This window comes from Taurulus bubalis (assembly GCF_910589615.1).
Source record: "Taurulus bubalis genome assembly, chromosome: 9".
Taxonomy (NCBI): Eukaryota; Metazoa; Chordata; class Actinopteri; order Perciformes; family Cottidae; genus Taurulus; species Taurulus bubalis.
The window spans coordinates 1,582,048-1,600,991 of NC_136597.1; the positions used below are offsets into that span (position 1 = coordinate 1,582,048).

Here is an 18,944-nt window from a genome sequence, read left to right on the forward strand (position 1 = left end):
CGTCCTGAAGAGCCCGCTGCTGGTGGGGGAGGCGCAGGAGACGCGCCGTGGAGACGCTTTATGGGCCATTGTGCGGGCAGGAAAATGGTGGATTATTTGCAGTGTATCACCCACAGCCTGGATATCCTTTGGTAAAACACTCGTGCGCCAGTCTCGGGCCTGTCCTCGGGACCGGGTCTGGAGGGAGCCCCCCAGCTTCTGCCCCTCTACATGTAGGATCCCGTGTCGGGTTCGACGCGTCCCCTTTTGGAACCAATAACCTGCTGGATTACCGAGCGATGGATTTCAACAACAGCGGCGGCGCCAGCGAGCTGCACAACAACCAGTTCTACCAGTGCGAGGAGAACAAGCCTCTGCTGGGGGAGATGTCCGAGGGCAACAACAACACCAAGCCGTGCGCGGGCCCGGGCAAGAGGACCCTGCACCACTGCAGCAGCGGCGGGATGCGATACAAGCTGCTGCACGAGGGCGACATCCAGGTGTGCGTGGTGAAGCACCCGCGCACGTTCCTGAGCAAGATCCTCACCTCCAAGTTCCTGAGGCGGTGGGAGCCGCACCACCTCACGCTGACGGACAGCAGCCTCTCCTCGGCCACCGTGAGTCTCCTCCGTGTGTGTGTGTGTGTGTGTGCGCGTGTGTGTGTGTGTGAGAAAGTGTGTGACATCAAAGGTGGACCCATGGCAAATATTTGATCCATCTATGAAAACAGCATCGAGACCGTAACACATTTATACTTAAAATAATGATTTAAAACACAGAAAACAATAATATTCAACCTTTAGTGAGTGTGTGTGTGTGTGTGTGTGTGTGTGTGTGTGTGTGTGTGTGTGTGTGTGTGTCTGTGTCTGCTTTCTTTCTAATAGGTGAGTTAGTAATCAGTGTGTGGCCCTGCAGGGCCAATTTTCTGGATTTCTGAAATCTCTATTCTAATTTGATCTACTGTGTAAAACAATGACTTAAACGGCAAATTCTAGTGAGAGTACTTCAATACCAAGAGAGAGAGAGAGAGAGAGAGAGAGAGAGAGAGACTTACTTTATTCATTCATCCCCAAAGGGACATTTGTTGTCAAAGTAGCAGCTCACAGACACAACAATCAAAATAACTGGGATGAAAGATATGTACAGCGCAGAGTATTAATTTAGGAGAGGAAATATAAACAATATAGAACATGTGTAGTGCAGTAGTACTAGTAGTGCATGTGGAGTGCAGTAGTACTAGTAGTGTATGTGGAGTGCAGTAGTAGTAGTGTATGTGGAGTGCAGTAGTAGTAGTGTATGTGGAGTGCAGTAGTAGTAGTGTATGTGGAGTGCAGTAGTAGTAGTGTATGTGGAGTGCAGTAGTAGTAGTGTATGTGGAGTGCAGTAGTAGTAGTAGTAGTAGTGTATGTGGAGTGCAGTAGTAGTAGTAGTGTATGTGGAGTGCAGTAGTAGTAGTAGTGTATGTGGAGTGCAGTAGTAGTAGTAGTGTATGTGGAGTGCAGTAGTAGTAGTAGTGTATGTGGAGTGCAGTAGTAGTAGTGTATGTGGAGTGCAGTAGTAGTAGTGTATGTGGAGTGCAGTAGTAGTAGTAGTGTATGTGGAGTGCAGTAGTAGTAGTGTATGTGGAGTGCAGTAGTAGTAGTGCATGTGGAGTGCAGTAGTAGTAGTGTATGTGGAGTGCAGTAGTAGTAGTAGTGTATGTGGAGTGCAGTAGTAGTAGTAGTGTATGTGGAGTGCAGTAGTAGTAGTAGTGTATGTGGAGTGCAGTAGTAGTAGTAGTGTATGTGGAGTGCAGTAGTAGTAGTAGTGTATGTGGAGTGCAGTAGTAGTAGTAGTGTATGTGGAGTGCAGTAGTAGTAGTAGTGTATGTGGAGTGCAGTAGTAGTAGTAGTGTATGTGGAGTGCAGTAGTAGTAGTAGTGTATGTGGAGTGCAGTAGTAGTAGTAGTGTATGTGGAGTGCAGTAGTAGTAGTGTATGTGGAGTGCAGTAGTAGTAGTGCATGTGGAGTGCAGTAGTAGTAGTAGTGTATGTGGAGTGCAGTAGTAGTAGTAGTGTATGTGGAGTGCAGTAGTAGTAGTGTATGTGGAGTGCAGTAGTAGTAGTAGTGTATGTGGAGTGCAGTAGTAGTAGTGCATGTGGAGTGCAGTAGTAGTAGTAGTAGTGTATGTGGAGTGCAGTAGTAGTAGTAGTAGTGCATGTGGAGTGCAGTAGTAGTAGTAGTGTATGTGGAGTGCAGTAGTAGTAGTAGTAGTGCATGTGGAGTGCAGTAGTAGTAGTAGTGCATGTGGAGTGCAGTAGTAGTAGTAGTAGTGCATGTGGAGTGCAGTAGTAGTAGTAGTGCATGTGGAGTGCAGTAGTAGTAGTGCATGTGGAGTGCAGTAGTAGTAGTGTATGTGGAGTGCAGTAGTAGTAGTGCATGTGGAGTGCAGTAGTAGTAGTGCATGTGGAGTGCAGTAGTAGTAGTGCATGTGGAGTGCAGTAGTAGTAGTGTATGTGGAGTGCAGTAGTAGTAGTGTATGTGGAGTGCAGTAGTAGTAGTGCATGTGGAGTGCAGTAGTAGTAGTGTATGTGGAGTGCAGTAGTAGTAGTAGTGTATGTGGAGTGCAGTAGTAGTAGTAGTGTATGTGGAGTGCAGTAGTAGTAGTAGTGTATGTGGAGTGCAGTAGTAGTAGTAGTGTATGTGGAGTGCAGTAGTAGTAGTAGTGCATGTGGAGTGCAGTAGTAGTAGTGCATGTGGAGTGCAGTAGTAGTAGTAGTAGTGCATGTGGAGTGCAGTAGTAGTAGTAGTAGTGCATGTGGAGTGCAGTAGTAGTAGTGCATGTGGAGTGCAGTAGTAGTAGTGTATGTGGAGTGCAGTAGTAGTAGTGTATGTGGAGTGCAGTAGTAGTAGTAGTGTATGTGGAGTGCAGTAGTAGTAGTAGTGTATGTGGAGTGCAGTAGTAGTAGTAGTGTATGTGGAGTGCAGTAGTAGTAGTAGTGTATGTGGAGTGCAGTAGTAGTAGTAGTGTATGTGGAGTGCAGTAGTAGTAGTAGTGCATGTGGAGTGCAGTAGTAGTAGTGCATGTGGAGTGCAGTAGTAGTAGTAGTAGTGCATGTGGAGTGCAGTAGTAGTAGTAGTAGTGCATGTGGAGTGCAGTAGTAGTAGTGCATGTGGAGTGCAGTAGTAGTAGTGTATGTGGAGTGCAGTAGTAGTAGTAGTAGTGCATGTGGAGTGCAGTAGTACTAGTAGTGTATGTGGAGTGCAGTAGTAGTAGTGTATGTGGAGTGCAGTAGTAGTAGTGCATGTGGAGTGCAGTAGTAGTAGTGCATGTGGAGTGCAGTAGTAGTAGTAGTAGTGCATGTGGAGTGCAGTAGTAGTAGTGCATGTGGAGTGCAGTAGTAGTAGTAGTAGTGTATGTGGAGTGCAGTAGTAGTAGTGCATGTGGAGTGCAGTAGTAGTAGTGCAGGCTGCACATGTAGGTGTTGGTTCTCTACGGAGGGTCTGGACAGACGTCCTGTGACGTTCCACAGGAAACTTCAGGTTTGTGTTTTCTTGTCTGGACGCAGAGACCGACACCACTTCAGTCTGCTGTCGTTCACTAGAGGAAAGCTAGGCGCTGCTTTGGGGCCCGGTGTGTTCCTCTGGCCTCCATCTCTCATGGGCAGCCTCATCCCGGGACCTGCAGGCCCCCGGCTCCCCGCGGGGTCCGGGTCCCCTGGGGGTCCGGGTCACGAGGCTCTTAACGCTCATCGTTCAGAACGCTTAATCTGAATTATTGAACGACAAAGATCGTTTGTAATGGGTCCCTGGAAACAAAAGCCGATGGGGGTCTTAGGGGCCCGGTAGGTGTGTGACATGAAACCAGTTGAGGGGCAATATTCAATATTTCATCATAAATATGATCATGTGGGTTATTTAAAGCAGCAGTCGGTGCCTATAAATGGACGAGGGGCTTTACCTTGAATTCACACAACCAACCAATAGAGAGGCTGCAGGCCTAGCATTGCTATCCTGTTGCTGGGGAAACAGCTTGGGTCCATGCACTTCCTGTCAGCTCCTGCGTTCACAACATTGCAACAGGAAGTGTGAAGGAGCAGAATGCTGGAAAGGGTTGTATTGGCTTCATCCCAGTCACTGCATGTGGGCCGTCCTGCAGGACTCAGAGGCACGATGTCATCAGCACGATGTCATCAGCACGATGTCATCAGCACCCAAAGGGAGCCGTGCATGTGCTCATCAAATCAATTATAATTGTTTGTAAATCAGCAGAATAATACCCAAATAATAAAAGCCTTTATTTCCTCCTCTTGTTTTGATCAACATCTCTGACATTTCCCACAAAGTCAGGCCGGTGTTTCATCAACACACCACGTCGGAGGTATTTTTGGATGTCTGCCCATCACAGCGAGATACAGGCGTGTGCAGTGTGTTGCAGACTGTCATCACAGCAGGGAGGCTTGTGGAGGCAGCGGAGGGTAGACCCTATCTATCTATCTATCTATATATATATATATATATATATATATATATATATATATATATATATATATATATATATATATATATATATATATATACATATATATAAGGCTTCGTGTCCCCGTACCTGTTATTGATGTCCTGCTGTCAGCGATCCAAAAGGTGACATGTTTAGGGTCAATGGAGACAGACAGTGTGTTAATGCAGAGTCACCTGAGGGCTAATGGCTAGAAATGAAGAAGGAATGGTTCCAGAGGTCAAATCATTGTATTTGTGTAGCGCTTTAAAAGGTACTCAAGGCACTTTACATGGTAAAGGAAAACAATAGAGGCAGCAATAAAACAAGAAAGATGACAATAGTGGAGAAAACTAACAAATAGACGGTTCAAATGACCGGCTGTATGAACAAGTTATTAATTATATTAGCCGATTAATCAAACGGGATAATGTCCCGGTAACCATGAAGTGTAATTTAAATGGGCTTTACAAGCTCCAAAATGGCTTCAGAGTAATAAAATGTACGCTCCAACGAACAATTAGTGAAGAGCCTGTTGGGATGACAGACTGATGTCACATGACTCACGGCGGGGCTGCAGCTCTAAAGTGTGTTGCATTGGCACCATGTCGTTAAAGGGTCTGGGCGGGCGGACCCTGACTCATGGCTGCTTCCCTGCTGTACTTCCTGTTTGTTAGCACACGGGCATGATGCGTTCAGGCTCACTCGTAGCATCGCCCTCACAGCACACCAGAGACTAGAGACTATTTCCGGCTAATCGGGCATGAACGGCGTTGAGTGATTTACTTCTTCGTCTTAGCATCCAACAATAGCGCCTCTACCTGCCATCAGTGATGCATTTCGTGAACACAACATTGACATGAACCACACGCTGTGTCTTTTAAGTTGTATGCTGTTAGCAGACCGTTGCTTATTGACACATTCACAGAGTCTTTTAGCTCCGTGTTTGGCTCCAGCCTCCAGGGAGGAATCTGTGTCTTCAGCTGTAAATGCTGGTCTGCTGGCCTCTACCTGGTCTGCAGGCTGAGTGCTGTGGGTTCACAGCAGCAACATGGTGGCTATGATCAGGGCTGCAGCTGTTATGAATATTATGGTAATCAAGTATTCTGCCTGGTATTCCATCAATTAATCGTGCAGTCAGATAAGATAGAGAGGGTTCTTTTTGATAAAATGAACATGTGTGTGTGTATATATATATATGTATATATATGTATGTATATATATATATATATATATATATATATATATGGAAAAACATGTGGAAACTTTTCATAAAATACTTTAAATAAATGTTGAGTAGTTTATATGCGATATGATAAGCTGTGTAGTTTTAGGAAGTCCAACAGGCCATAATTCCCTCTCTGCTATCTGTGCTACACTGTTGTTAACACTTCTCCTTCAAACACCTGGTTTTATTCTCTAAAGTTTTACCAGATCACATTTTGACAACGTTATAAATTACCTTCTTCCAATAGTCGTTTTACTGAATAGAGCTTGAAGGCATCATGTAACTCAATGCAACCCGTTAGCTGTTAGCTCCACTGTTAGCCAAGCAGGACTGTGCAGCTAACAGCTAGCGGCTAACATGAATTAGCTCTCGTCTGGCTGATTTGATGACGGTAAAAGACATCCCATCATCTCTTTAGTCCCAGAGAGTGTCTTGTGTTTTTGGCCTACAGTGTTTCTCTTTGCTGGTGTTGTTGCGTTGCCACATTGCTACATTGCTACATTGCCACATTGCCGGTCTCTGGTCAATGAAGGGGGTATTTTCCCCAGCAATCTCTGTTGTCGCTTATTTATCACACTAAATATCTACTTCCCATTTACTCCAAAACCAACGTGAAATGGCTCCGAGACCGTGGAAGTTGAATCACTTTGGTGTTCGGTGTTAGGGTCCGGACTCTCTAGAGACCTCACGATTCAGAGGGCTGTGACATTATTAAAACATTATTGATTCATCTTTATCAACATGTTTGTATGCATTTGTTTCCCTGTGACGATCTGCTATTTAAAAAAAACGCATGTTTGTAATGATTCATGATTAAAAAACGATGAATTCACTTCCATTATCTTTTAATAATTAATAAATAAATAGTAACAAATGGAAGATAGAATGGGTTAAATATAAAATTATATTATAGCTATTATATTATATGTTATAGCAACATCCTCGTAATAAAAACAGAGTTCAGTATGTTCTGAGTCATGTTATTCACAAATACATAATATAGACTTCTCTTCAAATACATTTCCCTTGATAGGCAATGTTATCACCAAGGAACCTCCCCAGTTAGCTTACATCAAGATAATCATATGTTGTATTACAAAGTTTTCTGAAATGTAATGTTTAGATATGTAAATGAGGCACTATAGTAATAAGGAATAGCAGTTCTTGACCTTGGAAACAGCGGTTTGGTTGGATCAAATCAAATATGGGCTCAAAGTTCAGGAGGAGCACGCCCTCAGACCGTGAGTTCATTCAAGCTACTTGATGGATGAGGAGTTCTTCAAAGTCATTCCGTAAACTCCAGATTCTGCCGTTTAGTCCTTTTCAAGCAGTGTCTCTGAAAGCTGTGCCGTGCTGCTCGTAGGGCTTTATCGCCCGGTCTTCAGAGATGCTATCAGTCCTGAAGCCCCGAGGCTAACGCACAGCTGCTGCTCTGGAAGCTAACAATGCAGCGTGTTGCCTTAAGCCCTCATGTCAACGCCATTAGCACCACATATGTGGTTAACATGGTCCGCAGTATGGCCGTCACTCTGGTGTCATCTATCACGAGCTGTCCTCCAGTGAACCGCAGGGCGGAAATATGAGGAAGAGGCTTTTTCTTCAGAAGGCGAGGCATGAATGTGCATTTCCTGAGTGGCGACGTTGTGCTCGTTGGTTTTCCCCGAACAGAGCGGGCATGTGGGCCGACGGGAACAATGCTGACCAGCTGGTGCTCGGCTCTCTTCCTCCTCCAAGAAGGAGGCGAAGAGCGTTGACTCTGCGTCTCCAACGGCTCCCTGAGCGTCTTCCACCACGAGGGTGACTTAGGACATTTTATTTTGCCTAAGTCAAAAGACAATGTGACTTTTACAAGCTTTTTAATAATGCATTTTGAAGCTAGCATTTAAGATAGCAATTTAGTTAGCATTTTTGCAAGTATTTTTGTCACTGAAAATCTCACTCGAACATTAGTATTATTATTAAAGATTATTAGTAATCATAACATAATTTGACCGTTATGCCAGTGTGTCTGTTTTCAGTGTCTAGAGGCAGCTTGTGCACTATATTACATTGGTATTATGTTTTGTGTTTTCTGAAAAACCTGAAAAAATTACTTAGGCCATTATTTTAGGAAGGTGACGATGTGTGAGTGAGAATGTCATGTGTTGTTGTTATCTGCATTGTGTTCCATGTGTATACTACTCATCCTATGAATACTGTCTGTCATATTCATGTAATGTGCTGTAACTCTGTTACGTTGTTCATTCTGGTCACATGACATCTATTCTTCTGTTCATCCTGATAGAGGGATCCTCCTCTGTTGCTCTATGAAGGCTCTTCCTGTTTCCCCTGTGAAAAAGTTTTTACTATCTTTATTGGGGAGTTGTTCCTGATCCGATGTGAGGTCCCGGGACAGGGATGTCGTAAAGCCCCCAGAGACAATTTTGTGATTTTGGGCGATACAAGTGATAGCTGAATTGAGAGCTGGGACTCACTCCTCTCTCTTCGACAGACTCGTCCCAAACCTAACTTGCATCACATTAGCGTCAGAAGGGTTCCTGTGCTGCTCCTCCCTCACAAAAGGCCCGACATGAAAGGAATCTGGCGAGGGGCTCGGTTTAGGTAGAGAGACGGGAGCCTTTCAGAAATCCACGAGGAGGCTCGAGTGTCCTCTGGTCACGGCTGCCCTGCCTGCTGTTACGTAAGAGTCTATTTTAAAGGAGGCTGTTCCTAGCGGGTCAGCGTGATCCCTGTGTCACTCCGGCTCTCACCGAAAGTCTTTGGGGGTTTTTCGTTTGCACAGAATAATCAAATCGCACGTCTAACGTTTCATTTGGCAGTGGAAGTGTATGAATTGTGTATTTGATAAGCGTGCTGGCCTTGTGTGTGTGGGAGCTGAGACGGTTTCAGCCTCGCAGCGTAAGAACAACAACCACAAGCAGTTTCTGTTGGGTTCCCACGGTAAAGTTCACTCTGAATGAGCTTTAAAGTAAAAGCAGCTCCAAGTGATTATAGAACAGAGGAACTATTCTGTCTGGTAAACCACTCTCCCTCTGGACCCAGCAGTCACACCCACGAGCATCTGTCCTCAGTGGGAACGCTCATCAGCATCCACTCAAGTTTAGTTATCTATCCTCAGGGAACATGACACCCAGGTATCTATCCTCAGGGAACATGACACCCAGGTATTTACCCTCAGGGAACATGACACCCAGGTATCTATCCTCAGGGAACATGACACCCAGGTATCTATCCTCAGGGAACATGACACCCAGGTATCTATCCTCAGGGAACATGACACCCAGGTATCTATCCTCAGGGAACATGACACCCAGGTATCTATCCTCAGGGAACATGACACCCAGGTATCTATCCTCAGGGAACATGACACCCAGGTATCTATCCTCAGGGAACATGACACCCAGTTATTTATCCTCAGGGAACATGACACCCAGGTATTTACCCCTCAGGGAACATGACACCCAGGTATCTATCCTCAGGGAACATGACACCCAGGTATCTATCCTCAGGGAACATGACACCCAGGTATTTACCCTCAGGGAACATGACACCCAGGTATCTATCCTCAGGGAACATGACACCCAGGTATCTGTCCTCAGTGGGAACGCTCATCAGCATCCACTCAAGTTTACAGGTATCTATCCTCAGGGAACATGACACCCAGGTATCTATCCTCAGGGAACATGACACCCAGGTATTTATCCTCAGGGAACATGACACCCAGGTATTTACCCTCAGGGAACATGACACCCAGTTATTTACCCTCAGGGAACATGACACCCAGGTATTTATCCTCAGGGAACATGCCACCCAGGTATTTATCCTCAGGGAACATGACACCCAGTTATTTACCCTCAGGGAACATGACACCCAGGTATTTACCCTCAGGGAATATGACACCCAGGTATCTATCCTCAGGGAACATGACACCCAGGTATCTATCCGCAGGGAATATGACACCCAGGTATCTATCCTCAGGGAACATGACACCCAGGTATCTATCCTCAGGGAACATGACACCCAGTTATCTATCCTCAGGGAACATGACACCCAGGTATTTACCCTCAGGGAACATGACACCCAGTTATCTATCCTCAGGGAACATGACACCCAGGTATCTATCCTCAGGGAACATGACACCCAGGTATCTATCCTCAGGGAACATGACACCCAGGTATCTATCCTCAGGGAACATGACACCCAGGTATTTATCCTCAGGGAACATGACACCCAGTTATTTACCCTCAGGGAACATGACACCCAGGTATTTATCCTCAGGGAACATGACACCCAGGTATTTATCCTCAGGGAACATGACACCCAGTTATTTACCCTCAGGGAACATGACACCCAGGTATTTACCCTCAGGGAATATGACACCCAGGTATCTATCCTCAGGGAACATGACACCCAGGTATCTATCCTCAGGGAATATGACACCCAGGTATCTATCCTCAGGGAACATGACACCCAGGTATCTATCCTCAGGGAACATGACACCCAGGTATCTATCCTCAGGGAACATGACACCCAGGTATCTATCCTCAGGGAACATGACACCCAGGTATCTATCCTCAGGGAACATGACACCCAGTTATCTATCCTCAGGGAACATGACACCCAGGTATTTACCCTCAGGGAACATGACACCCAGTTATCTATCCTCAGGGAACATGACACCCAGGTATCTATCCTCAGGGAACACAACAGCCAAGTATTTTTCCTCAGGGAACATGACAGGCTTTTTACATGTATGTATGTATATATATATATATATATATATATATATATATATATATATATATATATATATATATATATATATATATATATATATATATATATATTAGAGAGGTAGAGAGAGGTAGAGAGAGGTAAAGGTAGAGGTAGAGAGAGGTAGAGAGAGGTAGAGGTAGAGAGAGGTAGAGGTAGAGAGAGGTAGAGAGAGGTAGAGGTAGAGAGAGGTAGAGGTAGAGAGAGGTAGAGAGAGGTAGAGAGAGGTAGAGGTAGAGGTAGAGAGAGGTAGAGGTAGAGGTAGAGGTAGAGAGAGGTAGAGGTAGAGGTAGAGGTAGAGAGAGGTAGAGGTAGAGGTAGAGAGAGGTAGAGGTAGAGAGAGGTAGAGGTAGAGAGAGGTAGAGGTAGAGGTAGAGGTAGAGAGAGGTAGAGAGATCATCGTTGTAAAATGGGACACATTTCAATCCACACACAAACCTGTACATGGACTCAAATATCCCTAAACATTAACAGCCTGCTGCTTGACTGTGTGGTTTCTGTAGCCACAGCCAGCTGTCATCGCTCCCACTTCATGAGCACACAGTAGAGGAAGTTCATGCGACTGGAAGAACATCCTACATCCTACATCCTACCACCTCGTTCCCTTCCACTAGGCCTCAAACCCAAGAATGACCCTCGGCTGATCTCTGCAGAGGCAGCTAGAGTATTGTGTTAATGCAGAATTACGGGAAGAGAAAAGACGTGCAGACCTATGAGCACGCACACACACACACACACACACACACACACACACACACACACACACACACACACACACACACACACACACACACACACACACACAGGGCAGGCTGCAGTACATGTTCATATTCAAATACGGGATCCTCCCAGTTTTGTTTGAACAATGCAGCCATTTGGCAAAGATTTGAGTTATAGTCGGGAACGATGGCGCTCTGTCCGCCATATTGATTTATGATATTTACAAGTGTGTGTGTGTGTGTGTGTGTGTGATGGATAACGTGAAGGAAAACGGAGAAACCAAACAAGAGAGAGAGGAGAGGAGTGAAGCAGGCATTCTTTATTTGTGACTGTTTTTAGTGGGAACACGCACACACACACACACACACACACACACACACACACACACACACACACACACACACACACACACACACACACACACACACACACACACACACCCTTCTGCAGCTGAGTGCTTTGAAACTTGGTTGCACGGCCCACTAGTTTGCATTTGGTCATTTATGCACAGCTGTTTGAGTTTGATATCACACGTTAAACGTTCATTTAATACTGGCACATCTTCTTTGCATATATATATATATATATATATATATATATATATATATATATATATATATTTATATATATTTATATATATATATATATAAACTCTGTCCATTTAGTTTGAACCTATAACCAATAAACTGTGGGAAACATTCAACACGGCTCCCTGATTCAGTCCAAATAAACACTTCCAAGAACCTTTAAATCTCTTTTATACATTTATCTTGTTTATTTAATCTGTAAAAAAAAAAAAAAAAAAATGAGAGAAAGATGACAAGTTGTGGCTTTGCAGGGAGCTGAACTGTGTGTTGGCCGGAAAGAGGACGTCACTGCAAGCAGCCAAGAAAGAGTCCTCATAACCACATGGTGTGTTTCTTGTGAAACAGATCGTGTCACTGAGGGATCTTTAGGTGCGAAGAGATGGATTATTATTGATGTGCTAACTGCCTCCTGGCATTAGCTTAATATTTAATAGACAGCACAGATCTTCTCGTCTTTCCTCTAGATAGAACACGTCTAACTGTTTGTTCTGAGGTTGTCTCTATAACATTCAGAACATCCATAAAGCAGATGAAAGTGTTTACTATTCAAAGATATAGTGAAAAGATGTTGAGCATCGTTAGCTCTCACACGGCTACAGCTGATGACACGTATAGGTCAACCGCTCAGCTGGCGCCATGTTGAGGACTGTGTGGAGCCAACAGATACTCTCTGAACTTTAAGTTCAACACCTGTTAAATAAACTCTTGACTTTAGATGTAGACCTCATGAATTAGGTGTGCCTTTGCGTTAATCTGCATATGCCTGGATCCTTGCTCATGTAATGGCTTAGAAGTGACATGCTCCTTCATGAGACTAAACATCCCATAAAGTGGACGATATGAAGTCAGGGGGCGTCTCCCTCTGTTGTTCTGGACCAAAGGCAACAGAACAGTGGTCTTCCTCCTGATGACCTCATTGAAGTCATGGAAAATTGCTTTAACGTCATGAAATCCGTTGGTCAGAATGTGTATGAACCCTGTTATGACCCAGCAGAAAGCTGTGGATGTCAGAGACCCATCAGGGTGGAGGGAGCGCTGGTAACGAGAGGCCGGTGATGAGGGACGAGTCAGGCAGCTTAACGACGTTCATCCAGAACCAGATTCAGAGGAGCCTCGCTTCCTCTTCTGTGACACAATGAGACCAGCATGTTAACCCTGGTCTCCTTCGAACGGCCTGTCATTACCTTTGGTGGAGGCGTTATATAAAAAACAAATATATAACTGTCCTACAAACATGTGTGTGTATGCTACTGTGAAACCCAACACTTCCTGCAGATGTGTTGCGTTGACACAAAGTCACACTGATGACATGGAGCATGAGCACAACCGGCCTCCCGGTCTCTAAAGCGAGTCCAGCTCCAGTAAAGGCCTCCTGGTCTGTACGTCAGTACGGTTATGCTGGCTGAACTCAGACTGGACCTTCAGTTTGGGTCGTCCAAAACATCATTTTTCTGTTTGGAAATAAAAAAGTGTGTTTGATCAGTGAGTCTGCTGCTAGAAAAGGGAACAGAGACCGATGCATTGTTCTAGATGACGTCACAGACCAGAGAGATGTGAAACCGCGGCCGCGCCTTAAATGTCACAGCGGCCAACTCGGATTAAAAAAGAAAAGAGGCCCTTTCCTCTAGTTTCTCTTTCTCTTGTGAGCCTCGCTCTGGAGCTGACATGAAGTGGTTTCCGGTGCAGCAAAAGTTCTGTTCCGGTTTGTTTTGTGTATTTTAAAATGTGAACGAGTCCCTGAACTGCAGTCAGACTGAGGCCGAGTCGTCATGCTATCGGGCTGCGTGATGAGATGACGTGCACAAGTGGACCAATGCAAAACACTCCTTTAGTTACGCGTCGGTATCTCTGCTTTCATATCTCGGCCTCTGGCAGTGCGAGCCTTGTGTTTGTGCAGCGTTGTCTTTGCCGTGTCTCCCAGCAGGCAGGTGCAGACGGACTGTGGGACACGTTGTTGTGTACGAGGAGGACTCGGCATGCGCTCAGGGCGTCCACACACACGTCACCTCCCTGGATAATCACAGCTGCTCTGAAGGTTCTCCACAATCTGCCCTCTGTTGTTTGGGTTAGCGTAGCATTTGATCTGAGCGTGGAGCTGCTTGTGTTTCCCAGCTGGTGGAGGAGCTCCAGCTGCACTCGCCTTGGTTTGGTTGCAGCTGCTTTTTGGTTTTTAGTTGCGATTGTTGTTGTAGCGGTCGCCGTTCTGGTTGTTGTTGTTGTTGTTGGTGTTGGCTTCTTAACTGGTGCAACGTCAATGTTTTTCATGTGTGGTTGTCGTTTCCTTTTTATTGATGCGGTTAGTTGCCACGAATGTTCAGCACATGCTGATGTCAAGTATTAACTCCTTTGTCCACATTCAGAGGATTCTTATTTTTTTCAAAGGCTTGGAATCCTTAATTTATTTAGCTTTAGGATGCAGTCAGAATATCAGAGGAGAAAACCTCTGTGTGCAAAATCCTGAAGCAGCTGATCTTTCTGCTCTTGAGCCGCGGTGCATTGTTCTGTATTGCTGTCAACCTGATTCCTTTCATCATTTCACTACATGGCGTTGGCTCATTGAATACATTTGTGTCTCAAACGTGCAAACACAAGCCCTGAGGGCGGCTGTGCTCGATTTATCTCCGTGTGTCTACCACTGGGCTCAATGAATCTGTTGCATGCATTTTCTTCCTCATAAAACATTTATTGAGCCATACTTTGTGAGATTTTTGAAACTTTTTGTTGATTTTGTTTCCATGTTTGCTCGTTCACGGATGAGTGGAGCAGCGCGAAAGCGTGGCCGGTCTGTGTTGTGTCGCCTGCGTTTGTACGAAGTCTACAGAAGTCGGGTAGCTGCTCTTTAAAGCGTTGCTCTACAGCGCCACCAGTGGTCAAAGACCCCAGCGGGACCTTTAAGGTGCTATTTTGTTCTTACCGGTCTTTTTATGGTCATATGCACAGATACAGATGTACAATGAAAAGCTTGTTTTGCTATGTCCTCCTAACACAGAACATTACAATAAACTTAAACTAAATAAGGCACAAAATACAGTAAGAGTATTGCACAAACATATGATAGCAGTATTGCACAATCAGTGTATGAAGTGCTTTGCAGCATGGTCGTGACATGAAGTCACAGCAGCAGAGAGTGTGTGCTAAATGTGTGCTAAGTGTATGCTAAGTGTATGTGTACAGATTGTAAAACCCTCTGAGGCTAATTTGTGATTTTGGGCTTAATAAAATATATAGAAAATTAAATAAAATGACCATGAAGCATTTTGCAAAATAAACTGTGTTGGATTTGCGCCCCCTAGCTTCACCTGGTCTCCTCTTCACGTCTACAAGTCTCAAGTAAAAACCAGAAGGTTTTAACTGGAAAAGTTTCAGTTGTATAACCAACTATTTTCTCCTCGTGTATATTGCCACACAGCTTTTATTGTCATGTGACACGCAGTCTTAAGTCTTGATAACAGATGTGGTCGTAATTCTTTTCCGAGCTGTTATTGATTTTGAGTGGAGACTCAAAGCGCGTCCGTTTGGCCTTGAGAAGTTTCTTGGAACTGTGTCTTCTCAGAAAGCAGCAGAGCCAGACCGCAGAGCGGCTCCACAGAGCGGCCTCTGTGCCGGCCTCTGGGAAGCCTGCAACAGGCCAACCGGGTTTCTGGGCCCCGAGTTTTACGAGCAGCAGTTTGCTCGTTCCTTAGAAAATGGAGAAGTGGAAGCGGCTTATCGTTCGGGGGGGAAGTGGCTCTTTTAATGCCCGGCGACATCACTCACGAGCTGGACTTGTGAGTGATGTCGCCGAGCATTAAAAGAGCCACTTCCCAGAGCACCATCTCACCTCGCTCCCCTTTAAACCTGGGCCATGCTGAATGGCTACGACTAGAGCTGGGCGGTATACCGGTTTCAAATTTCCATTGGTATGAATTTTTCATATACCGTCATACCGGTGCAAAGATGTAACAACGTTGTAGTTCTTCAGCAGGAAGCAAAATGTAATGTTCACCTCTGAGGACGCAGCGGTCTGAGCTACTTACTGTCATGTTGTAACTTTAGTCATGTTGTAACTTTAGTCATGTTATAACTTTAGTCATGTTGTAACTTTAGTCATGTTGTAACTTTAGTCATGTTATAACTTTAGTCATGTTGTAACTTTAGTCATGTTATAACTTTAGTCATGGTTATAAACTTTAGTCATGTTATAACTTTAGTCATGTTATAACTTTAGTCATGTTATAACTTTAGTCATGGTTATAAACTTTAGTCATGTTATAACTTTAGTCATGTTATAACTTTAGTCATGTTGTAACTTTAGTCATGTTATAACTTTAGTCATGGTTATAAACTTTAGTCATGTGATAACTTTAGTCATGGTTATAACTTTAGTCATGTTATAACTTTAGTCATGTTATAACTTTAGTCATGGTTATAAACTTTAGTCATGTTGTAACTTTAGTCATGTTATAACTTTAGTCATGTTGTAACTTTAGTCATGTTGTAACTTTAGTCATGGTTATAAACTTTAGTCATGTTATAACTTTAGTCATGTTGTAACTTTAGTCATGTTATAACTTTAGTCATGGTTATAAACTTTAGTCATGTTATAACTTTAGTCATGGTTATAAACTTTAGTCATGTTATAACTTTAGTCATGTGATAACTTTAGTCATGGTTATAACTTTAGTCATGTTATAACTTTAGTCATGTTATAACTTTAGTCATGGTTATAAACTTTAGTCATGGTTATAAACTTTAGTCATGTTATAAACTTTAGTCATGGTTATAAACTTTAGTCATGTTATAACTTTAGTCATGGTTATAACTTTAGTCATGTTATAACTTTAGTCATGTTATAACTTTAGTCATTTTATAACTTTAGTCATGTTGTAACTTTAGTCATGTTGTAACTTTAGTCATGTTATAACTTTAGTCATGTTATAACTTTAGTCATGTTTATAACTTTAGTCATGTTGTAACTTTAGTCATGTTGTAACTTTAGTCATGTTTATAACTTTAGTCATGTTGTAATGTAACTTTAGTCATGGTTGTAACTTTAGTCATGTTATAACTTTAGTCATGGTTATAACTTTAGTCATGTTGTAACTTTAGTCATGTTGTAACTTTAGTCATGTTGTAACTTTAGTCATGTTATAACTTTAGTCATGTTATAACTTTAGTCATGTTGGAACTTTAGTCATGTTATAACTTTAGTCATGTTGTAACTTTAGTCATGTTGTAACTTTAGTCAAGTTATAACTTTAGTCATGTTATAACTTTAGTCATGTTATAACTTTAGTCATGGTTATAACTTTAGTCATGTTGTAACTTTAGTCATGGTTATAAACTTTAGTCATGTTGTAACTTTAGTCATGGTTATAACTTTAGTCATGTTGTAACTTTAGTCATGTTGTAACTTTAGTCATGTTTATAACTTTAGTCATGTTGTAATGTAACTTTAGTCATGGTTGTAACTTTAGTCATGTTATAACTTTAGTCATGGTTATAACTTTAGTCATGTTATAACTTTAGTCATGTTGTAACTTTAGTCATGTTTATAACTTTAGTCATGTTGTAATGTAACTTTAGTCATGGTTGTAACTTTAGTCATGTTATAACTTTAGTCATGGTTATAACTTTAGTCATGTTATAACTTTAGTCATGTTGTAACTTTAGTCATGTTGTAACTTTAGTCATGTTGTAACTTTAGTCATGTTATAACTTTAGTCATGTTATAACTTTAGTCATGTTGGAACTTTAGTCATGTTATAACTTTAGTCATGTTGTAACTTTAGTCATGTTGTAACTTTAGTCATGTTATAACTTTAGTCATGTTATAACTTTAGTCATGTTATAACTTTAGTCATGTTGTAACTTTAGTCATGTTGTAACTTTAGTCATGGTTATAAACTTTAGTCATGGTTATAAACTTTAGTCATGTTGTAACTTTAGTCATGTTGTAGCTTGAGTCATGTTGTAGCTTGAGTCATGGTATAACTTTAGTCATGTTATAACTTTAGTCATGTTATAACTTTAGTCATGGTTATAACTTTAGTCATGTTATAACTTTAGTCATGGTTATAACTTTAGTCATGTTGTAACTTTAGTCATGTTGTAACTTTAGTCATGTTGTAACTTTAGTCATGTTGTAACTTTAGTCATGTTGTAACTTTAGTCATGTTATAACTTTAGTCATGTTGTAACTTTAGTCATGTTGTAACTTTAGTCATGTTATAACTTTAGTCATGTTGTAACTTTAGTCATGGTTATAAACTTTAGTCATGTGATAACTTTAGTCATGTTGTAACTTTAGTCATGTTATAACTTTAGTCATGTTGTAACTTTAGTCATGGTTATAAACTTTAGTCATGTTATAACTTTAGTCATGTTGTAGCTTTTGTCATGTTGTAGCTTGAGTCATGGTATAACTTTAGTCATGTTATAACTTTAGTCATGGTTATAACTTTAGTCATGTTGTAACTTTAGTCATGGTTATAACTTTAGTCATGTTGTAACTTTAGTCATGTTATAACTTTAGTCATGGTTATAAACTTTAGTCATGTTGTAACTTTAGTCATGTTGTAACTTTAGTCATGTTATAACTTTAGTCATGTTGTAACTTTAGTCATGTTATAACTTTAGTCATGGTTATAACTTTAGTCATGTTGTAACTTTAGTCATGTTATAACTTTAGTCATGGTTATAAACTTTAGTCATGTTGTAACTTTAGTCATGTTGTAACTTTAGTCAGGTTGTAACTTTAGTCATGTTGTAACTTTAGTCATGGTTATAAACTTTAGTCATGTGATAACTTTAGTCATGTTGTAACTTTAGTCATGTTATAACTTTAGTCATGTTGTAACTTTAGTCATGGTTATAAACTTTAGTCATGTTATAACTTTAGTCATGTTGTAGCTTTTGTCATGTTGTAGCTTGAGTCATGGTATAACTTTAGTCATGTTATAACTTTAGTCATGTTGTAACTTTAGTCATGTTGTAACTTTAGTCATGGTTATAACTTTAGTCATGTTATAACAACAATTAATAACCCACAACTAACGCTCTTTAACTCGTTAAACATCACGACACAACAGTTTGTGACGCATAAACAATTTGTAACATTGATAATTGTACATTTATAAAATTACACCGCCGAACTGCATGCTGGGTAAAGCTCACCCACTATCACAACAAGAAGAAACTCC

At 42.2% G+C, this 18,944-nt stretch overlaps 1 protein-coding gene across 1 annotated transcript in view; it reads left to right on the forward strand.

Annotated features, from left to right (window-relative positions):
• Positions 1-278: 278 nt before the first annotated feature.
• cmip (c-Maf inducing protein) overlaps positions 279-18,944 on the forward strand; it is a gene marked incomplete at its 5' end in the record, with an annotated part of 50,610 nt that continues 31,944 nt past the window's right edge. Inside the window, one exon of the mRNA XM_079223288.1 lies at positions 279-596. Coding sequence (XP_079079414.1) covers positions 279-596 — 318 coding nt within the window. The remainder of the gene's footprint in view (positions 597-18,944) is intronic.